Here is a 21,303-nt window from a genome sequence, read left to right on the forward strand (position 1 = left end):
GGCATTTGCGAACTGTCAAAATTTCTTTTGGCAGTTCCAACGCATCCCCAGGAGGAGGACATTCACACGCAGAGATTTGGGCTATTTGCCCAACTCCTGCCCAGTGAATGTCCTTCAAACTCTTACGTCTGGTAAAAGCAGGCGCAATATGGCCTGCTTTTACTAGCGTAAGAGTTTTAAAAGATAGAAAAATTACATTTTATCAATAATTTTTATATTAAAAACCTGTCCATTAAGGTAAGTTTATTTTTATCCCTATTAAAACGTATTTAAAAAAAATTCAAATCACTTTTTTTTGGTCTAAAACATTTAATTAAATTCAATTTCAATTAACTTTAAATATGTGGTGTGTTTTTCTTATTTATTTAAAATGTTTGTGTTTTTGGTGGTATCCCCATTCATAGAAACGGTGATCTCCGTAACAAACCGAACTCGCCATTACTGTGAATGGGGATACTCCATTTTAAATGGTTGGTCTTGCCCACATGATCCCAGGCTGCACATACGCTCCTGGGATAAGTGGGCCTCTGCGCTGGGCTGTGCCTGGAGGCCACGGAGCAGAGGTCTTCGTTCCTCCGGGACCACTAGGTACATTCGTAAATATTTTTGTGGTCGGAGGCATCGGCCTGTGGAAAGCCTCCAACCGCAATTTCTGGGCCAATATTCTTTCTCTCTTTATACCCCGTTCACCTTTTTCAGTGGAGAAAGTGGAGAAATAGTGGAAAGATTAGGCAGCAGTTTAGTGATTGGTGAAAATTGCTATTCTACAGATTAGTTTAATTTAAAGTGTGCAGAGATATTTAAACATTTGGAGAAAGTATCCAGACCATCATAATTGGTGAAAATGCATGCCATATGGAGATTTTGAAGAAGAACATTTTCATTGTATAGTGTACCATCTAGTTAGACTTCTGTATCAATCAATTCTTTTCCATTTGCAGATATTTTGTTAACATTTAAAATCTATCTATTTTTATAGAGGGTGATTATATGTTTGCGAATTTAGTTTCAGAAATGGCTTTGTTCAATATGACTAGTATCACTGAAATTATATTCTACCAATTAATCTGTAGGCCTTTGTGCATGTATTGCAGTTACTCTGAGGAAATTACCTAGAAAATGAACACTCGGATCTGGTAATAAATTAAAAAGGCGCTTGATAGAATTTATGCTCGTCTGTACGAGTAATCTATATTGGGAAGCAAGAACTACTAAGGGTGACTAATAACATTTAAAAATGTTGATGTCATTTTACAATCAATCTTTCATAGAGATGTTGGAAATTTTTTTTGATTAAAAAATGTAAGTTGATTTGGAAAATGGAAGGGGTATTTAACTAACAGCATTCAATTGCTTGGTATGATCGTAGAATCAATAAAAAACTGGGAAATGAGTGAAATATCATTTCAAGTTCAATATTTAGTTGAAGGGAAAAACACACTAAGTCGTCGAATTGACGTACTGAAAATCCAAATCAAATGTTTTCATGTTTTCTCAGAGTTTAAAAAAAAGAATTCTCTCCTGTTTGTTGCATTAAAAATTACACCTAACATTAGAGATGTCTTAATTTTCTGTATTTAGGCTTTTTTTATTTGTTCATGGTTGTGGGTGCCGTTGGCAAGGCTAGTGTTTATTGCCAAGCTCTAATTGCCCTTGAGAAGGTGGAGGTGATCTGCCACCTTGAACCACTGCAGTCAGTATGGTGAAGGTACTCCCATAATATTGTTAGGGAGGGAGTTCCAGGATTTTGACCCAGCAACTGAATGAATGTTTCCGAGCTAGGATGGTATGTGACTTGGAGGTGATGGTTATAGGAACAGGAGTAGGCCAGTGAGGCCCTCGAGCCTGTTCTGCCAATGAGATCATGACTGATCTGTGGTGTTCCCATGTGCCTGCTGCCCTTGTCTTTCTAGGTGGTAGAGGTCGCAGATTTGGCAGGTGCTGCCGAAGAAGCCTTGGTGAGTTTCTGCAGTGCATCTTGTAGATGGTACACACTGCAACCATGGATCACTGGTGGTGGGGTGAGTGAATGTTTAAGGTGGTGAATGGGGTGCCAATCAAGCTGATTGCTTTGTCCTGGATGGTGTTGAGCTTCTTGAGTGTTGTTGGAGCTGCACTTATCCACGCAAGTGGAGAGTATTCCATCACACTCCTGATTTGAACCTTGTCGATGGTGGAAATGTTTGGGGGGGGTTGGGGTCAGAAGGTGAGACACTCGCCACAGAACACGCAGCCTCTGACCTGCTCTTGTTGCCACAGTAATTGTGTGGCTGGTGCTGTTAAGTTTCTGGTCAATGGTGACCTCCAGGATGTTGATGGGGGATTTGGCGGTGGAAATGCCATTGAATATCAACAGGTGGTGGTTAGACTCTCTCTTGTTAGAGATAATCATTGCCTGGCACTTGTGTGGCGCGAATGTAACTTGCCATTGATCAGCCCAAGCCTGACTGTCATCCAGGTCTTGCTGCATGTGGACAGGGACTGCTGACTGCTTCATTATCTGAGGAGTTGCGAAACAAAGCTTTTTGTTCAACCTTTGGCCATACTGTTTTATGGAAAAAGATGCTCAAAGTGCAAACAGTAGGAGCTTAAGTGAAATGTTGGCAAAATACGATTGCCTAATGTCAAATTAAATTGTTTCATGAATTGCTTTATACGTGGATAAAGAGCAAGGTTTCTCTAGGGTTGGGAGAGGTTAAAATAGGATTTTGTAAATGGCAGGCATTACAGATTTTGTTTGGACATATGGCAGGATTCCAGCATACGATCTTAGATGTACTGGAGAAATATTGCCCCGAATTTTGCGGTGAGTGGCACACGAACAGTGCTCGCCGTTTATTACACGTACACTTGCTCACAGAGGGCCCAAGTTTGCCCAGGAGTTGCTCCTTTTTTTTTTGGAGCAACTAGATTTTTTTGGAGTATCTTAAAAATCGCAATTCTGTCCATTTAATTTGCTCCAGTGTAAGTGAGTTAGTTAGGTTTTTTTATTAGTTTAGTTTTTTTTTCAAAAGGGGGCGTTAGCAGCCACTTACGCCTGTTTTGGCCATTTAAGTTTAGACAGCTAAAAGTTACTCCAAACTAACTTAGACCAGCGTATGTGGTCACTTGTGGCCGCACAGAAAAACTAAGAAATCAGCACAGGTAAATATATTTAAAGTACCAAAAACAAATAAAAAGTACAAGGAAGCTGAGACGACCTGCACCTAGCACCAAGACTTACAAAGCACTAAGCAACTAGATTAAAAATGGATTGGTAAACTAGCAAATACATTATAGCAAGTCCTGTAAATAAGAGTTTCAACCAAACTATTTTACAGAATTCCTTTTGAAAGCAGATGAAGAGTAAAATTGAATGTAAATCAAACAAGAATTTAGGGCCACATAATCAGTCAATAAATAAATAAATAAACAAATAAAAAATAGAAGTCCTACTTGGGTACTGAAGTTGCATATTCAGCCATGAACTCATTGAATGGCGGTGCAGGCTCGAAGGGCCGAATGGCCTACTCCTGCACCTAATTTCTATGTTTCTGTTACCTTCAGCAAAGCTTTACTGCAGAAAAACACTAGCAGCTGGCCGCCGATGAGGGAGCCCATTCGGCCAGGGCTAGGGGTGGTAAGACACACACCGGGAGGCTAGGCTCAATGTGGCATCGGTAAAGGAGGGGGGCGGGGGAGGCTGAATGCGGCATAGGGGAAATGATGACAAAGGCCCAGTTCAGGTGGGCTGGTCACCTGGTCCCACTCCCTGGTATGACTCAATCCAAGGAGGTATTCTACAATGATTCAAAGCTCCGGTAACTGCTCTCATTGTGGTCAGTTCAAAAGATATATGGTTTGCCAAAAGACCGATCTTAAAAATATGGCATTCCAGCTGATACATGGGAGTATGCTGCTTATGACCGGAACATTGATAAAAGATGATTCACAGAGGCACAACAAAGCTTTAAGCAAGTCGTATTCAGATGTGATTGGGATTACGGAGACGTGGCTCCAGGATGAGCAGGGCTGGGAACTCAACATCCAGGGGTATTCAACATTCAGGAAGGATAGAATAAAAGGAAAAGGAGGTGGGGTAGCATTGCTGGTTAAGGAGGAGATTAAGGCAATAGTTAGGAAGGACATTAGCTTGGATGATGTGGAATCTATATGGGTAGAGCTGCAGAACACCAAAGGGCAAAAAACGTTAGTGGGAGTTGTGTACAGACCTCCAAACAGTAGTAGTGATGTTGGGGAGGGCATCAAACAGGAAATTAGGGGTGCGTGCAATAAAGGTGCAGCAGTTATAATGGGTGACTTTAATATGCACATAGATTGGGCTAACCAAACTGGAAGCAATACGGTGGAGGAGGATTTTCTGGAGTGCATAAGGGATGGTTTTTTAGACCAATATGTCGAGGAACCAACTAGGGGGGAGGCCATCTTAGACTGGGTGTTATGTAATGAGAAAGGATTAATTAGCAATCTCGTTGTGCGAGGCCCCTTGGGGAAGAGTGACCATAATATGGTGGAATTCTGCATTAGGATGGAGAATGAAACAGTTAATTCAGAGACTATGGTCCAGAACTTAAAGAAGGCTAACTTTGAAGGTATGAGGCGTGAATTGGCTGAGATGGATTGGCGAATGATACTTAAGGGGTTGACTGTGGATGGGCAATGGCAGACATTTAGAGACCGCATGGATGAACTACAACAATTGTACATTCCTGTCTGGCATAGAAATAAAAAAGGGAAGGTGGCTCAACCGTGGCTATCAAGGGAAATCAGGGATAGTATTAAAGCCAAGGAAGTGGCATACAAATTGGCCAGAAATAGCAGCGAACCTGGGGACTGGGAGAAATTTAGAACTCAGCAGAGGAGGACAAAGGGTTTGATTAGGGCAGGGAAAATGGAGTATGAGAAGAAGCTTGCAGGGAACATTAAGACGGATTGCAAAAGTTTCTATAGATATGTAAAGAGAAAAAGGTTAGTAAAGACAAATGTAGGTCCCCTGCAGTCAGAATCAGGGGAAGTCATAACGGGGAACAAAGAAATGGCGGACCAATTGAACAAGTACTTTGGTTCGGTATTCACGAAGGAGGACACGAACAACCTTCCGGTTATAAAAGGGGTCGGGGGGTCTAGTAAGGAGGAGGAACTGAGGGAAATCCTTATTAGCCGGGAAATTGTGTTGGGGAAATTGATGGGATTGAAGGCCGATAAATCCCCAGGGCCTGATGGACTGCATCCCAGAGTACTTAAGGAGGTGGCCTTGGAAATAGTGGATGCGTTGACAGTCATTTTCCAACATTCCATTGACTCTGGATCAGTTCCTATGGAGTGGAGGGTAGCCAATGTAACCCCACTTTTTAAAAAAGGAGGGAGAGAGAAAACAGGGAATTATAGACCGGTCAGCCTGACATCGGTAGTGGGTAAAATGATGGAATCAATTATTAAGGATGTCATAGCAGTGCATTTGGAAAGAGGTGACATGATAGGTCCAAGTCAGCATGGATTTGTGAAAGGGAAATCATGCTTGACAAATCTTCTGGAATTTTTTGAGGATGTTTCCAGTAGAGTGGACAAGGGAGAACCAGTTGATGTGGTATATTTGGACTTTCAGAAGGCGTTCGACAAGGTCCCACACAAGAGATTGATGTGCAAAGTTAGAGCACATGGGATTGGGGGTAGTGTACTGACATGGATTGAGAACTGGTTGTCAGACAGGAAGCAAAGAGTAGGAGTAAATGGGTACTTTTCAGAATGGCAGGCAGTGACTAGTGGGGTACCGCAAGGTTCTGTGCTGGGGCCCCAGCTGTTTACACTGTACATTAATGATTTAGATGAGGGGATTAAATGTAGTATCTCCAAATTTGCGGATGACACTAAGTTGGGTGACAGTGTGAGCTGCGAGGAGGATGCTGTGAGGCTGCAGAGCGACTTGGATAGGTTAGGTGAGTGGGCAAATGCATGGCAGATGAAGTATAATGTGGATAAATGTGAGGTTATCCACTTTGGTGGTAAAAACAGAGAGACAGACTATTATCTGAATGGTGACAGATTAGGAAAAGGGGAGGTGCAAAGAGACCTGGGTGTCATGGTACATCAGTCATTGAAGGTTGGCATGCAGGTGCAGCAGGCGGTTAAGAAAGCAAATGGCATGTTGGCCTTCATAGCAAGGGGATTTGAGTACAGGGGCAGGGAGGTGTTGCTACAGTTGTACAGGGCATTGGTGAGGCCACACCTGGAGTATTGTGTACAGTTTTGGTCTCCTAACCTGAGGAAGGACATTCTTGCTATTGAGGGAGTGCAGCGAAGGTTCACCAGACTGATTCCCGGGATGGCGGGACTGACCTATCAAGAAAGACTGGATCAACTGGGCTTGTATTCACTGGAGTTCAGAAGAATGAGAGGGGACCTCATAGAAACATATAAAATTCTAACGGGGTTAGACAGGTTAGATGCAGGAAGAATGTTCCCAATGTTGGGGAAGTCCAGAACCAGGGGTCACAGTCTAAGGATAAGGGGTAAGCCATTTAGGACCGAGATGCGGAGGAACTTCTTCACCCAGAGAGTGGTGAACCTGTGGAATTCTCTACCACAGAAAGTTGTTGAGGCCAATTCACTAAATATATTCAAAAAGGAGTTAGATGAGGTCCTTACTGCTAGGGGGATCAAGGGGTATGGCGAGAAAGCAGGAATGGGGTACTGAAGTTGAATGTTCAGCCATGAACTCATTGAATGGCGGTGCAGGCTAGAAGGGCCGAATGGCCTACTCCTGCACCTATTTTCTATGTTTCTATGTAAAAGAGAAATCAAATCAAAAGAGTAAGATTAGCCGTCGGGGGGTGGGGGAACGCGGCAGGGAAAGCCGATGAGGGAGCCCATTCAGCCAGGGCTCAGGGCGGGGTGGCGTGCTTCGGGCCCCTCCCACACAGCCTGCAGAGATTGTGCAACTGCACATAGGCGCACACTCGAGCGCGCATGTGCAGACGCCCTGGCGCTGTTTTCAGCGCCGGGACCTGGCTCCGTCCCCCACTGCTTCTGCTGCACGACGCCAAGGGCCTGCAACGTTCTAGCAGCGGGGAGAATACCGAGGTAAGTTTTAGACGTGGATTTTCTTCTACAAAGTCGCGCACCTCATGGAGGTGCACCGTTCTAAGCCGGGGGGCAATCTCTGTGGACTTTTACATTGCAATTTCTGGTTACCAGACAGTTAAAGCAACACACAGCTCTCTTGAGGGGATCTGAGACCTGTGTGAACGGGTCAAACAACAGCGTGCCTCTTGAACCAATCCGATCGAAGAATCCTGACTGAGTCACCACAGTCTAAGCCAGAAAATGTGAGTTAAATTATTTAATTCAATGTAAAATCATGTTCGGAAAGCTAAATAGAGAGGGAAAGAAAGATGGGATTGGGAGAGATGACGACAAAGAAAAAGTTCAAGAAAAATCATTTTAATTTATAAATTTAAAAACAATCTCCAACAATAATTAAAATCTGAAGGAATAAGACTCCACATTTGTGTAAGGAAAAATGGGAAGGCTTCTCCTCCCACGAGCGGACCCCCTGATATAGAGGGCCGACACTTGCCCCAACCCGCGTAACAGCCCCCGGAGTTAGCAGACAGAGACGAATGGCAAGGTATAACGATCTTTTATTACGAACGTCCGGGAACACCTCTCATCACAGCCGCCTGTGAGTGGAGATGCTCTCCGAACAACACAATCCTACAACTTTTATACATTTCAAAAACCCCTCCGTTCCCTGGTAAGACCTCCCTCGATCTCTAATTGGACTACCTTATCAGTGCTACTTCTCTAATTGGACTACCTTATCAGTGCTACTTTGGATTGATAGGCTAAGACCCTCGTGACCACCTTAGGCCGTGACTGAATGACTTCATTAGGTCAGAATTTGTTGATTCTCCTTGGTGCCCGTGAGTCTGCCTCGAGCCTCTTCGCAACGTCTTATCAATGTCTGTTTAGGTTCTCACATTGTATCCTGTCGGAATATTATTGAATTAATAACTTCTGGAGCCTTGGTACAAGGCCGAAGAGAGGCCTTTTACCTCCTTATGGGTCGGTGCAGGAACCAGCACTTTAACCCTTGTCCCGCTGGTACCCCTAATGCCAAATTTCTCTTGCACTTGTAAAAGTTCATTTTCAGTGCCAGAGGTGGTGTTTGGCAGTAATTAAGACTTATGACACCTGTAACAATTCACTTATACTTGAATGGGCAAGCCTTAACTTTTTCTGAAAATTAGGTCTATATATCACCCACCATGTGAGCGGACCAAAACTGGACATAGTATTCTAGATGTGGCTTAACCAAAGTCTTATACAGGGACAGTATAATGCTTTTTGTTTTATATTGGACTGTCATAGCAACACATTGTAATATTCTCTTTGTTTTAACTGTAGCCTCATGGCACTCACTATTCATGAACATTCAGGAATTTATGCCCTGTAACAATTGGGTCTTTTTCCTGCTCAACGATCTTTATTTCACAGCTCTGCGTGGTTTACAGCTGCTTAGTGTTAGCCCTACCCACATGCATAACATTTATCCATATTAAATGGCATCTGGTGAACGCAGGCCCATTCCCAATCACAACTAGATCTGATTGTAATAGTTTTTCTGATCTCAGGTCCTTACGCTTGCACAAATATTTTTATCATCCACAAACTTGCAGACTGTTCCCCCAATTCATCCAGATAGGAATACAAGAACAGGAGTAGGCCATTCAGTCCCTTGAACCTGTTTCACCATTCAACATGATCATTTAAGGAGATATTTCATAACTCGCAACAAAAATATATCCCAATGAAAAGGAAAGACTATGAGAAGTGATAACCATCCGTAGCTAACTAAGGAAATAAGGGATGGTATCAAATTGAAAACAAGGGTATACAATGTAGCCAAGATTAATGGGAGGCCAGCGGATTGGGAAACTTTTAAAAGCCAGCAAAGAACGACTAAAAAAAATAATAGAGGGGGAAGATAGATTATAGCGCGAAATATAAAAGCAGAGAGAGTTTCTACAGGTACATAAAAAGGAAAAGAGCGGCTAAAGTAAATGTTCCCCTAAAGGATGAGACTGGGGAATTAATAATGGGGAACAAATATTTTGTATCGGTCTTCATGGTAGAAGACACTAAAAACATCCCAATAGTGGATAATCAAAGGGCTATAGGGAGGGGAGAACTTAATACAATCACTATCTAAAGAAGTAGTACTCGGTAAAATAATGGGACGAAAGGTGGACCAGTCCCCTGGACCTGATGGCTTATATCCTAGGGTCTTAAAAGAAGTGGCTGCAGAGATAGTGATGCATTGGTTGTAATCTACCAAAATTCCCTGGATTCTGGGGAGGTCCCAGCGGTTTGGAAAACCGCAAATGTAACGCCCTATTTAAAAAAAAAGAAGGCAGACAGAAAACAGGAAATTATAGACCAGTTAGCCTAAAATTTGTAGTTGGAAAAATTCTGGAGTCCATTATTAAGGAAGTAATAACAGGACATTTGGAAAAGCATAATTCAATCAAGCAGAGTCGGCATGATTTATGAAAGGGAAATCATGTTTGACAAATTTGCTGGAGTACTTTGAGGATGTAACGAGCAGGGTGGATAAGGGGGAACCAGTGGATGTGGTGTATTTGGATTTCCAGAAGATATTCGATAAGGTGCCACATAAAAGGCTACTGCACAAGATAAATGTTCACGGGGTTGGGGATAATGTATTCGCGTGGATATGGATAGAGGATTGGCTAACTAACAGAAAACAGAGAGTCGTGATAAATGGGTCATTTTCTGGTTGGCAAACAGTAACTAGTGGGGTGTTGCAGGGATCAGTGCTGGGGCCTCGACTATTTACAATCTATATTAATGACTTGGATGAAGGGACCGAGTGTAATGTAGCCAAGTTTGCTGCTGATACAAAGATGGGTGGGAAAGCAAATTGTGAGGAGTACACAAAAAATCTGCAAAGGGATATAGACAGGCTAAGTGAGTGGCCAAAAAATTGGCAGATGAATATAATGTAGGAAAATGTGAGGTTATCCACTTTGGCAGAAAAACTAGAAAAGCAAATTATAATTTAAATAGAGAACAATTGCAAAGTGCTGCAATGCAGAGGGACCTGGGGGTCCTTGTGCATGAAACACAAAAAGTTAGTATGCAGGTACAGCAAGTAAACAGGAAGGCAAATGGAATGTTGGCCTTCATTGCAAGGGGGATAAACTATAAAAGCAGAGAAGTCCTGTTACAACTGTGCAGGATTTTGGTGAGGCCACAGCTAGAGTACTGCGTACAGTTTTGGTCTTTGTGTTTAAGGAAGGATATACTTGCATTGGAGGCAGTTCAGAGAAGGTTCACTAGGTTGATTCCAGAGATGAGGTTATTTGTGTCTTCCTTCGTGAAGATAGAACCAAAGTATTTGTTCAATTGGTCTGCCATTTTTTTGTTCCCCATTATAAATTCACCTGAATCCGACTGCACTTTGTCTTCACTAATCTTTTTCTCTTCACATATCTATAGAAGCTTTTGCAGTCAGTTTTTATGTTCCCAGCAAGCTTCTTCTCGTACTCTATTTTCCCCCTCTTAATTAAACCCTTTGTCCTCCTCTGCTGAATTCAAAATTTCTCCCTGTCCTCAGGTTTTCTGCTTTTTCTGGCCAATTTATATGCCTCTTCCTTGGATTTAACACTATCCGTAATTTCCCCGTGTTAGCCACGGTTGAGCCACCTTCCCCGTTTTATTTTTACTCCAGACAGGGATGTACAATTGCTGAAATTCATCCATGCGATCTTTAAATGTTTGCCATTGCCTATCCACCGTTAACCCTTTAAGTATAATTTGCCAGTCTATTCTACCCAATTCATGCCTCAAACCATCGAAGTTACCTTTCCTTAAGTTCAGGACCCTAGTTTCTGAATTAACTGTGTCACTTTCCATCTTAATAAAGAATTCTACCATGTTATGATCACTCTTCCCCAAGGTGCCTCGCACAACAAGTTTGCTAATTAGTCCTTTCTCATTACACATCACCCAGTCTAGGATGGCCAGCTCCCTAGTTTGTTCCTCGACATATTGGTCCAGAAAACCATCTCTAATATACTCCAGGAAATCCTCCACCGCATTGCTACCAGTTTGGTTAGCCCAATCAATATGTAGATTAAAGTCACCCATGATTACTGCTATACCTTTTATTGCATACATCCCTAATTTCTTGTTTGATGCTGTCCCCAACCTCACTACTACTGTTTGGTGGTCTGTACACAACTCCCGTTTTCTGACCTTTGGTATTCCGTAGCTCCACCCATACCGATTCCACATCATCCAAGCTAATGTCCTTCCTTACTATTGCATTAACTTCCTCTTTAACCAGCAATGCCATCCCGCCTCCTTTTCCTTTCTGTCTATCCTTCCTAAATGTTGAATACCCCTGGATGTTGAGTTCCCAGCCTTGGTCACCCTGGAGCCATGTCTCCATGATGCCAATTACATCATAACCGTTAACTGCTATCTGCGCAGTTAATTCGTCCATCTTATTCCGAATACTCCTCGCATTGAGGCACAGAGCCTTCAGGCTTGTCTTTCTAACACACTTTGGCTCTTTAGAATTTTGCTGTAATGTAGCCCTTTTTGCTTTTTGCCTTAGGTTTCGCTGCCCTCCACTTCTACTTTTCTTCTTTCTATCTTTTACTTCTGCCCCCATTCTACTTCCCTCTGTCTCCCTGCATTGGTTCCCATCCCCCTGCTATATTAGTTTAACTCCTCCCCAACAGCACTAGCAAACACTCCCCCAGGACATTGGTTCCGGTCCTGCCCAGGTGCAGGCCGTCCAGTTTGTACTGGTCCCACCTCTCCCAGAACCGGTTCCAATATCCCAGGAATTTGAATCCCTCCCTGCTGCACCACTCCTCAAGCCACATATTCATCTGAGCTATCCTGCGATTCCTACTCTGACTAGCACGTGGCACTGGCAGCAACCCTGAGATTACTACTTTTAAAGAATAAAATCTGAAACTTACCTTTCTTGCAGTTTATCCACCTCACCGACGCCGGCAGGGCTGGACGGCAGTGTTTCCCTGGCGGTCATCACGGGGCACGTTTCGGGGTGTACGGGTCTGGTGCGAGTCGAAACTTCTGCCGGTGTTGCAAGCAAAGCTGTTGCACACGCGGCACAGCTCTCCCCGGTGATGCTTCTAAGCGCCGCCGTAAAACCCGACCGAAGGATCGTGTCCAGATGCAAAAGGTCTCACCGCCCCATTTTTCACCGCGGAGGGTCAAAACCCGATGAAACCCGGTCGCAAATTACCCGAAAATCCAGCCCATAATGTCTAATTTCTCTGCTGCTTAAGATTTTACTTCTGATAATTCCAGCAATGATATGGAGACATTATGAGGGCCTATCTGCTTGCTGTTTTGGGATTCTAACCCTTACAGTCTTTAACTTGGCCTCTGGCTGTAATATTTGAGTGTTATACTTTGGACACCTGCCCCAAATGAGCTGCACGTTAAGTTAGCTAGTGTATCCTCAGTCTTAATTAGTTTTAATCCTTTCCAATACCAACTTCAATTTTGTCAGCGAACTTTGAGTGCTCAACTAATTCAAATGGAGGACATTCCTCCGTTTAAAAAAAAATAAAATAAAATAAGATTTTAAAAAAATCTTATCCTCCCCAGAGAATGACTTCAATTCTCCAGGAATTTCAGCCTTTGAACTGTTGGGTGTAGTAGTTTCAATGGTGGGAATGACCTCCATATTATTGAACATTGCAAATCTATTAATAGATGCAAAAGTAGAATGGTCCTATTATCTCCATTGGTGAAGATCATTTGTTGTCCTGTCCCTGTCCAGCACTTTAGAAATGTACCAGAGAACTGCAATAGTTTTCTGATCTTATCCACTTCATTTCCTTCAAAGTTGAGGCAGTAACTAGGTAACTAGGTAGGTGGGAAAGGCTTTAAACTAGTTCCAACCAACAATAACTATTCATGAAAACAAGATGATTCATTCGACAATTCAATTAATATGCAATTGTTAGCTTAATTGATATTCAAACGATACAACCAGTCGGAAAACACATTGGTGTATACAAAAAGTACTTACAATGCCTGTTCTTAAATAGCTTGAATTGTTAGATAGAGGTGTGATGAATTTCAGAATGCAAAACGGAACAAGTTTTAACAGAATTTGGGAATTTGGAACAACTCGTACAATAAGCGTGTATTTGTAACTTGCAGCCAGTGAGCCACCTGATCTGAGAAAGGATGTCACTTTTGGTTTCGGGCTGTACAACAGCAACTTGTATTTATATAGCACCTTTAACATAGTGAAACGTCTCAAGGCGCTTCACAGGAGTGTTACGAGCTAAAAAAATTTGACACTGAGCTGCATAATTAGAAATTAGCGGAGGTGACCAAAAGCTTGGTCAAAGAGTTATGTTTTAAGGAGCTTCTTGACGGAGGAAAGAGAGGTGGAGAGGTTTCGACTGGGACTTCCAGAGCTTGGGGCCTAGGCAACAGAGAAGGCATGGCCGCCAATGGTTGAGCGATTATAATCAGATGCTCAAGAAGGCAGACTTAGAGGAGCGCAGACATCTCGGGGTTGGGCGGGTGGGGCGGTTGGTGGTTGGTGGAGATTACAGAGATAGGGAGGGGTGAGCCAATTGAGGGATTTGTAAACCAGGATGAGAATTTTGAAATCGAGGCGTTGCTTAACCGGAAGCCAATGTAGGTCACATCAGGTGGCTCACTGCTGCAATTTATAAATACTCGCTTATTGTACAAGTTGCTCCAAATTCTATTAAAACTTGTTCCGTTTTCTATTCTGAAATTCTTCATGCCTCTATTTAACAATTCAAGCTTTTTAAACCTTCAAAATAGCATACTTTCACAGTGATGGAACCGACTGATTGTGTGAACAGTGAGGTGTTGTGCGTGTGGTGCTGACCGTGACGCATTATAAATGGGGCAGATGTGCCCCGGACACGAGGAGTTCATTTTTTTTAGATCTTGGGTTGAGCTGAGGCCTGAACAAAATGAGGTTTTGGGTACGCACTATTGGGCCCCCTTTCCCTCCAAAAGCGTGTCGATGGGCTTTCAGTTGCTACCCCAGGGACGAAAGCTACCCCCTCCTGGTGATCTCTGGGGTCAGTGGTAATAGACGCGGGAAGCTGGGAAATTGGCTAAGTTGCTGGGCCCTGCCTCTCGGCCATCATTTTCCCTGTGGTGGGGTGGTGAAGGGGCAGCTAGGTAACCTTGCCGGCTGGTGGAGGAAAGTCTAGGAAGGGCAGGAATGGAAGGAATGGAGCGATAGTGCCTCCCCAGCCACTTTTCCTTAATTTTCAGCAGCGTAGTCTAGCGGAGGAAAATCCAGCCCGACTTGTGTACAGATGTCTGCAGTGCGATTAAGGTGGCTCTTGTGCTATGTTAATATGTTACGGTATTTGGATTCAGCTCCCCAGAAGCACTTCCTGATTGCTCCTGGCTTTGTTTTAAAAGTTGGTTAGTAAGTAGATTGTTCAAACGGTAAGGGTAAACATCTCGGTCCGTTCAAAGTGATGGAAACAGTTTAATTTGATTCTGGAAAAGGGCTGAGCTATTCAGTTTGAATTTGCTGACGTGTCATCAGATGTGGACCCTATGCCAACAAGCATCGCCTGTGTTCAAAATACTGTGTTCAAGAGCCTGATGCAATTATGTGAAAGGCATATTTTGACTTCCTCTGCTCTTCTTCACACCACAAAGGACACCAGGGAACATGCACCAAATTCACCAGTTCTTGTGCCATTCAGAGAAAGGCAGGTGGCTCAGTGGAAAATTAGGCAGTAACCATACATTAAGGGACCCCCATCTTGAGTATAATTTTCTGAGAGCATTAGTACAGGATCATGTCTGTTTTAGTTTTCATATTTGAGGAGCAATAGGTGCTATTGTAAGTCTCGTGTATCGTCTTTGCTAATTCCTGTCTTGTTTTAAAAAACATTGTTCTTTAATTTATAGCCTAAGATGAGGTCGGGTACTGTTCTTTCTTTCCCAAATCTCAGAGATCACAAAAGGGCTTGTGACTTGTCCAGGAAGCTAACTACAGTAAGGGGATTCTGTTTGATCTCTGGACTCATTACATTGCTCAGATATCGGCTGTCGTGGTGGTTCTATGCGGTTCATAGGGAGCAAGCTATTGACATTGAGGAAAATATCACAAAACTGATGACTGTTCTCACTCTGAAACGTGCACCTGTTTCTTCATTTGGTGAGAACATTTGTCATGCATGGGAGGAGTTGTTCCTCAAGCTGATGGAGCTTGTTCGCTACGTATCTTCCTTTCCTCACACGTGCAAAGTTGAGCCTCAAAAACGTAATCGCGGACCTAGATTCTTTAGGAAATTAACATGCTGGAAACAGTTGGTGCATTGGACCATGTGTTAAACATTTGCTGTGGCAAGGCATTTAATGGTATCTGCTGTTAGTTGGATGTTCCCTTGTATGTTTATGGTTTCAGGGATTTTGTGTGGTAAGTTACTGAAAGTGCAAGCTAACATTGCAGCGAGGAAAATCGGGGCAAATAACTACGTATCTCCTTAAACAGTCAGAATGACGTATCGTGAAATTAACAGCACAAGTACTGAGAAGGGAGTGCAAATTGGGGTGGGTGAAGTCAATATCAAATCAGGGAAAGAAAGATTGGATTAAGAGAGGGAAAGAAAGATTGGATTAAGAGAGGGAAAGAAAGATTGGATTAAGAGAGGGAAAGAAAGATTGGATTAAGAGAGGGAAAGAAAGATTGGATTAAGAGAGGGAGAGAAAGAGAGACAAAGAAAAAGTAATTAAAATTACATTAATATCTCTAACAATAATTAAAACCTGAAAGAATGAGACTCCACATTTCTCATAGTTAATTTTCAGTGCCAGAGATGGTTGAATGGTATTTCAGGTAACTTATCACGTTGTTAAAAGGGCGTTCAGACTGAAATGAACAAGACTTGACTTTCTGTGGCAAGCTTAATTGTATCTACCGTACAAGTATAGCAACTTCAATAATTTCTATGTTTAATATAATTATGGAACAAAAAGCTTTGGCAACTAGGTGGTGTAATGGATTAGACAATGATCTTTCAACTCTGGGATCTGGGTTCAAATCCAGTCCAGACTAATGGGATTGAAGACTCCTGCCTGTTGGCTGTTAGGGTCCTGAGTAACACGAGTTTGGGCAATCTCAATCCAGTTTCTCGTGGGCATTGGCCGACAACGTAAAACTGTCCTTGGTTCAGCATCTCGCTCAGGAGGGCTGGTGTGGGAAATGGAAAATTGCCACGCTCGTGCAATACGGGTTATTTGAAGTTGAGGCAGATTAGAGGGAGCCTCATGCTATATCTGGGAGATTTGCTGCAAACGTCCTATATCCTGAACATTCCTCAACTACAACTACAAAATAAAACCGAGTTACGTTTTCGATTGTTTGGTAGTTAATGAGCTAGAGGTGCCTAGCCATTCGTAATTTTAAGATTAATAAAAGGAAATGAAATAGAAAATAAAAGAAACCTCAATTAAATCACATGGCCAGCATGCTTCAGGTGGAAGGAGCTCCAGGGATTCGTCAGCTAAGGTCTAGAGAGTTACCAACCCATGCATTATTTCTACAGCTATGTGTGGTGCTCACATTCCTTGTTTATGTATTTACTTCAATTTGAGTTGTACATTGTACTTGACACTTGGACATTAACTGCTCTGTTTAGCCTCTTCAACGTTAGTAAAACATTTCTTAGCATTAACCTCAGTAAAAGTAATTTCCTCGTGCATTTCTAATTGTATGCTTAATCACTGGATGTCTCTCCGCATCATCATTGGCAGTCCCTCGGAATCGAGGAAGACTTGCTTCCACTCTTACAATGAGTCCTTAGGTAGCTGAACAGTCCAATACGAGAGCCACAGTCCCTGCCACAGGAGGGACAGATAGTCGTTGAGGGAAAGGGTGGGTGAGACTGGTTTGCCGCACGTTCTTTCCGCTGCCTGCGCTTGGTTTCTGTATGCAGTCGGTGATGAAACTTGAGGTGATCAGCGCCCCTCCGGATGTGCTTCCTCCACTTAGGGCGGTCTTTGGCCAGGGACTCCCAGGTGTCGGTGGGGATGTTGCACTTTATCAGGGAGGCTTTGAGGGTGTCCTTGTAATGTTTCCTCTGTCCACCTTTGGTTCGTTTGCCATGAAAGAGTTCCGAGTAGAGCACTTGCTTTAGGAGTCTCGTGTCTGGCATGCGGACAATGTGGCATGCCCAGCGAAGCTGATCAAGTGTGGTCAGTGCTTCAATGCTGGGGATGTTGGCCTGGTCGAGGACGCTAATGTTGGTGTGTCTGTCCTCCCAGGGGATTTGTGGGATCTTGCGAAAACGCTGTGATGTCTCTAAGTGTATAGCTGCCAACTTTGAAAATCATCGTGACACAAAATGTGGCCGTAACCTTCAATGTATTGCAATTCCTGGTTCAGGTGCAGTGAAGCTAGTATGACCCATCTTTCAGACTAATTTCAAGTAATCTCAACAGTTTCAAACTGCAGTACCTGGGATTAGCATGTATTGGTGAACATCTTTCCATGCATCTAGATTTTTTTTTTAAAGATTTGATTCATTGCATGTCATGGTCAGAATCTTCATTTTTCTTTGTGGTTCCCTCCCTCAAACCCAGCTACTTTGTCCAAAGATTACAAAGTCCTAATCTTGTAAGTTTTGGACGTGGTGCTAAATCATTAAGCAGTTATGGTTTTACCGTCCTGTCTTCCCACATGCACGTAGTTACTTACTGTTTCTTATTTGCAGGTTCTGTATGCAAAGGAGTGCCAAACTGGTGCCTGGAGTTACACTGGACTTGATAGAAAAGTAAGTAAGTTGTGTATTATATTTTATGTTGGCCTGCAATCTCTTATTTTCTGTACAATTAACTATTTTTTCCCAAAGGTATCATTTAAAACTACCAAGTCATCGATTTGCTTTCATTAAGTTTATTCCCCCCACTCTACAAAAATGACCACTACAATAAATGCTGAATTGTTTGGGGGTGTTCAGAACGCTGAGAAGAGTTGAATATTTTTCAATCATTTAGCACTTAAATTTTATGTGTACACCTGTATACATTTGTTTGAAACCACAAATTTTCCAACCGCAGGCTAATTTAGTACCCCCACCTTTTGTGATTTCATTGACGAGTTATTGATTTTGTACTATTTTAACGTGAGCAATTCACAGGGATAAATGGAGAAAGAGGAACATTTCTCTCTTTATCCTTTTATCCTTGTGAAGTGCATACATTAACAATAATGCAGAATCAAAAATTGGTCAATAAAATCAGAAGTTTTGGTTTGTGTGTTCAGGCATACTTTGCTTTCTATTGTAGTTTGCAACACTTGATTTGTAATTTATGTAACAATTTTCAGATTATTACGATGAAAATTGGAATAGAAACATTAAAGTTTTTCAAATTGAGGATACACAATGGGGGGATAATAGCTTATTTCGTGATTGTCAAAAAGATTTAAATCCAACTTGTCTCCTCTATAGATCACAAGTGCAGGGGTTGTTTCAATTCCACTGCCTTAAAAATCCCTTTCAGTAATCAATTATTGGCCATTTTGGCATCCAAATTACCTTCATGACTGCAGTATAGAAAACTAATAATATTTAGCCTCCTCACTTCATAATTGACTGCATTTGCGGATTTGCACATTGCTACTACATGGGAGGAAATTCAATTCTTGCTACTTTTGGCCGTGATTGATACTTCTGTCATACAGGATCTGAATATGGAAATAGCAAAGGGATAGAATTATTTCAAGATGTCAGTTATTACATTGATGAATTTTCAATCAAACTGGATCGATAAATTTAGAGTCTGGGATCTCATTAGCATAAAAGCAATTTAAGCTGCTATATTTTTTGCTGTAGCCAATCAATTTGTATAGGACTGATCGTGTCATGAGCCTTCAAACAGAAAGAGTTTGACTTGTCTCTTAGGCTGTTGTATTTGTTTCATGCTCCATTACAGCTAGTGTGCATAATTTGGTGCAAGTGATTTACTGACTGTACGTTTTGTGCCCATGAATGTGAGGGATGTTGGAGCTGAGCAATGAAAATCTTTGAGGCACCCAGTGACACCATCAAGCACTTCCAGGCTAGGTATCATACAGTCACATGCAAAGCACAGCTCCCTCCACTCTGACCCAGCAGTGTCTACTGTACCAATGTACACTTTTTATCACTTCCCACACCAGCTATCTTGTGCCCTCTCTGTGTGAGGTTGCTAAGTAGAGTTGAATTTGGTGCAGTTTGCGCTGTAAATCAGTGACCATGAGAAACTGGATTGGATATGGCCAAATTTGTTTCACGTAGGACCTTTACATCTAACACGCAGAAGAAACTAATTTCACTGTTCTGGGCTGGATTTGAGCACAGGTCCTAGAGGTGAAATTTCCACTGTAATTCACTGCACTGTGTGGTCCTGCAATTCATAACAACACTGCAATATTTAACATTGACTATATTTTAATCTCTCTAAATGAATCCGTGAAATGTTGCTTTGCTAAGCACAAGTCCATTTGTTTCCAGTTCATTTCCAACATTCCGCGGCCAAATGCAACACCCAGATAAACTTGATTTAAGTAAGCAGAGAAAATGTGTCACCTTAAACCCCATGAGATTAAAGGAGCAGTGGCAGTGTGGATACGAAACTGGCCATAACACCGAAAGCTGAGTGCAGCAGTGAATGGTTGTTTCTCAGACCAGAGGGAAGTATACAGAGGTGTCCCCCAGGGGTCTGTATTCGAACCACTGCTCTTTTTGACGTATAGTAAACAGTGAGCAGGATAGTCGCAGACTTCAGGAGGAGACCAGACACACTGGTGAAATGGGAAGACACAATGACAGATGAAATGCCATGTAGAGAAATGTGAAGTGACGCAATTTTGAAGGAAGAATGTGGAGAGACAATATAAACGAAATGGTACAATATCAAAAAGGGATGTAGAAACAGAAAGATCTTAGGGCTTCACATACTCAAATCCTTGAAAAGTTGAAAAGGCTATTGAGAAAGCATATGGGATCCCTGGCTTTATAAATAGAGGCATAAAGTACAAAAGCATGGTCGTTATGCTAAACCTGTATAAATCACTGGTTAGGCATCAGCAGCAGCCTTGTGTCCAATTCTGGGCACCACACTTTAGGAAGAATGTCAGAGGGTACAGAGGAGATTAACTAGAATGATACCAGGGATGAATTACTTCAGTTATGTATAGAGACTAGAGAAACTGGGATTGTTCTCCTTGGGGCAGAGAAGGTTAAGGGGAGACCTAATAGAGGTATTCAAAATTATGAAGGGTTTTGATAGAACAGGTATGGAGAAATTTAGAAATCTGAAGAGAAAGGTAAAGACAATAGAGCAACGTAGCGATTTGGGTAAAATTAAGCAGAGGGTGACAGGAAGGGACAGAGAATTTAACGGTAGCTGTGCAGCAGAGAATAAGGTCAAAGCAGAAAATAATGGTAAAAATGTTAAATGAAAGGCTCATTATCTGAATGCACGAAACATTTGTAACAAGATAGATGAACTAGTGACACAAATAGGGATAAATGGATTTGATCTAATAGCCATTACGGAGACATGGTTGCAAGGTGACCAAGATTGGGAGCTAAATGTTCCAGGGTACTTGACGTTTCAAAAAGACAGGCGGAATGAAAAAGGAGGGGGTGTAGCCCTGATAAAGGATGACATAAGGACAGTAGAAAGAAAAGATCTCGGCTTGGAAGATCAGGAAATAGAATCGGTATGGATGGAGATAAGGAATAACGAGGGTTATTCCCTGTTCTATCAAAACCCCTCATAATTTTGAATACCTCTATTAGGTCTCCCCTTAACCTTCTCTGCCCCAAGGAGACCAATCCTGGTGGGAGTAGTATATAGGCCCCCAACAGTAGCTATACTGTTGGACAGAATATTAATCAAGCAATAGTAAGAACTTTTAATAAAGCTAATGCAATAATCGTGGCAGTTTTTGATCATCTTATAGACTGAGCAAATCAAATTGCCAAAGGTAGCCTGGAGGACGAGTTCATGTAATGCATTCGGGACAGTTTCATAGAACAATACGTCATGGAACCAACCAGGGAACAGTCTATTTTAGATCTTGTACTGTGTAATGAGACAGGGTTAATTAGCAGTCACATAGTAAAGGATCCTCTGGGACAGAATGATCATAATGTGATAGAATTTTACATTAAGTTTGAGAGTGACTTGCCTAAGTCCGAAACCAGAGTCTCAATCTTAAATTAA

General features: G+C 42.3%; 1 protein-coding gene across 2 annotated transcripts in view; it reads left to right on the forward strand.

Moving 5' to 3' along the window:
- Window positions 1–21,303, forward strand: part of rptor (regulatory associated protein of MTOR, complex 1) — a 505,194-nt gene that overhangs the window by 196,425 nt on the left and 287,466 nt on the right. For both annotated transcript variants that reach the window (XM_070857808.1, XM_070857809.1), the window contains exon 7: window positions 17,802–17,861. In XM_070857808.1, the coding sequence (XP_070713909.1) occupies window positions 17,802–17,861 (60 nt within the window). The remainder of the gene's footprint in view (window positions 1–17,801; window positions 17,862–21,303) is intronic.

This window comes from Pristiophorus japonicus, chromosome 16, assembly GCF_044704955.1.
Source record: "Pristiophorus japonicus isolate sPriJap1 chromosome 16, sPriJap1.hap1, whole genome shotgun sequence".
NCBI lineage: Eukaryota > Metazoa > Chordata > Chondrichthyes > Pristiophoridae > Pristiophorus > Pristiophorus japonicus.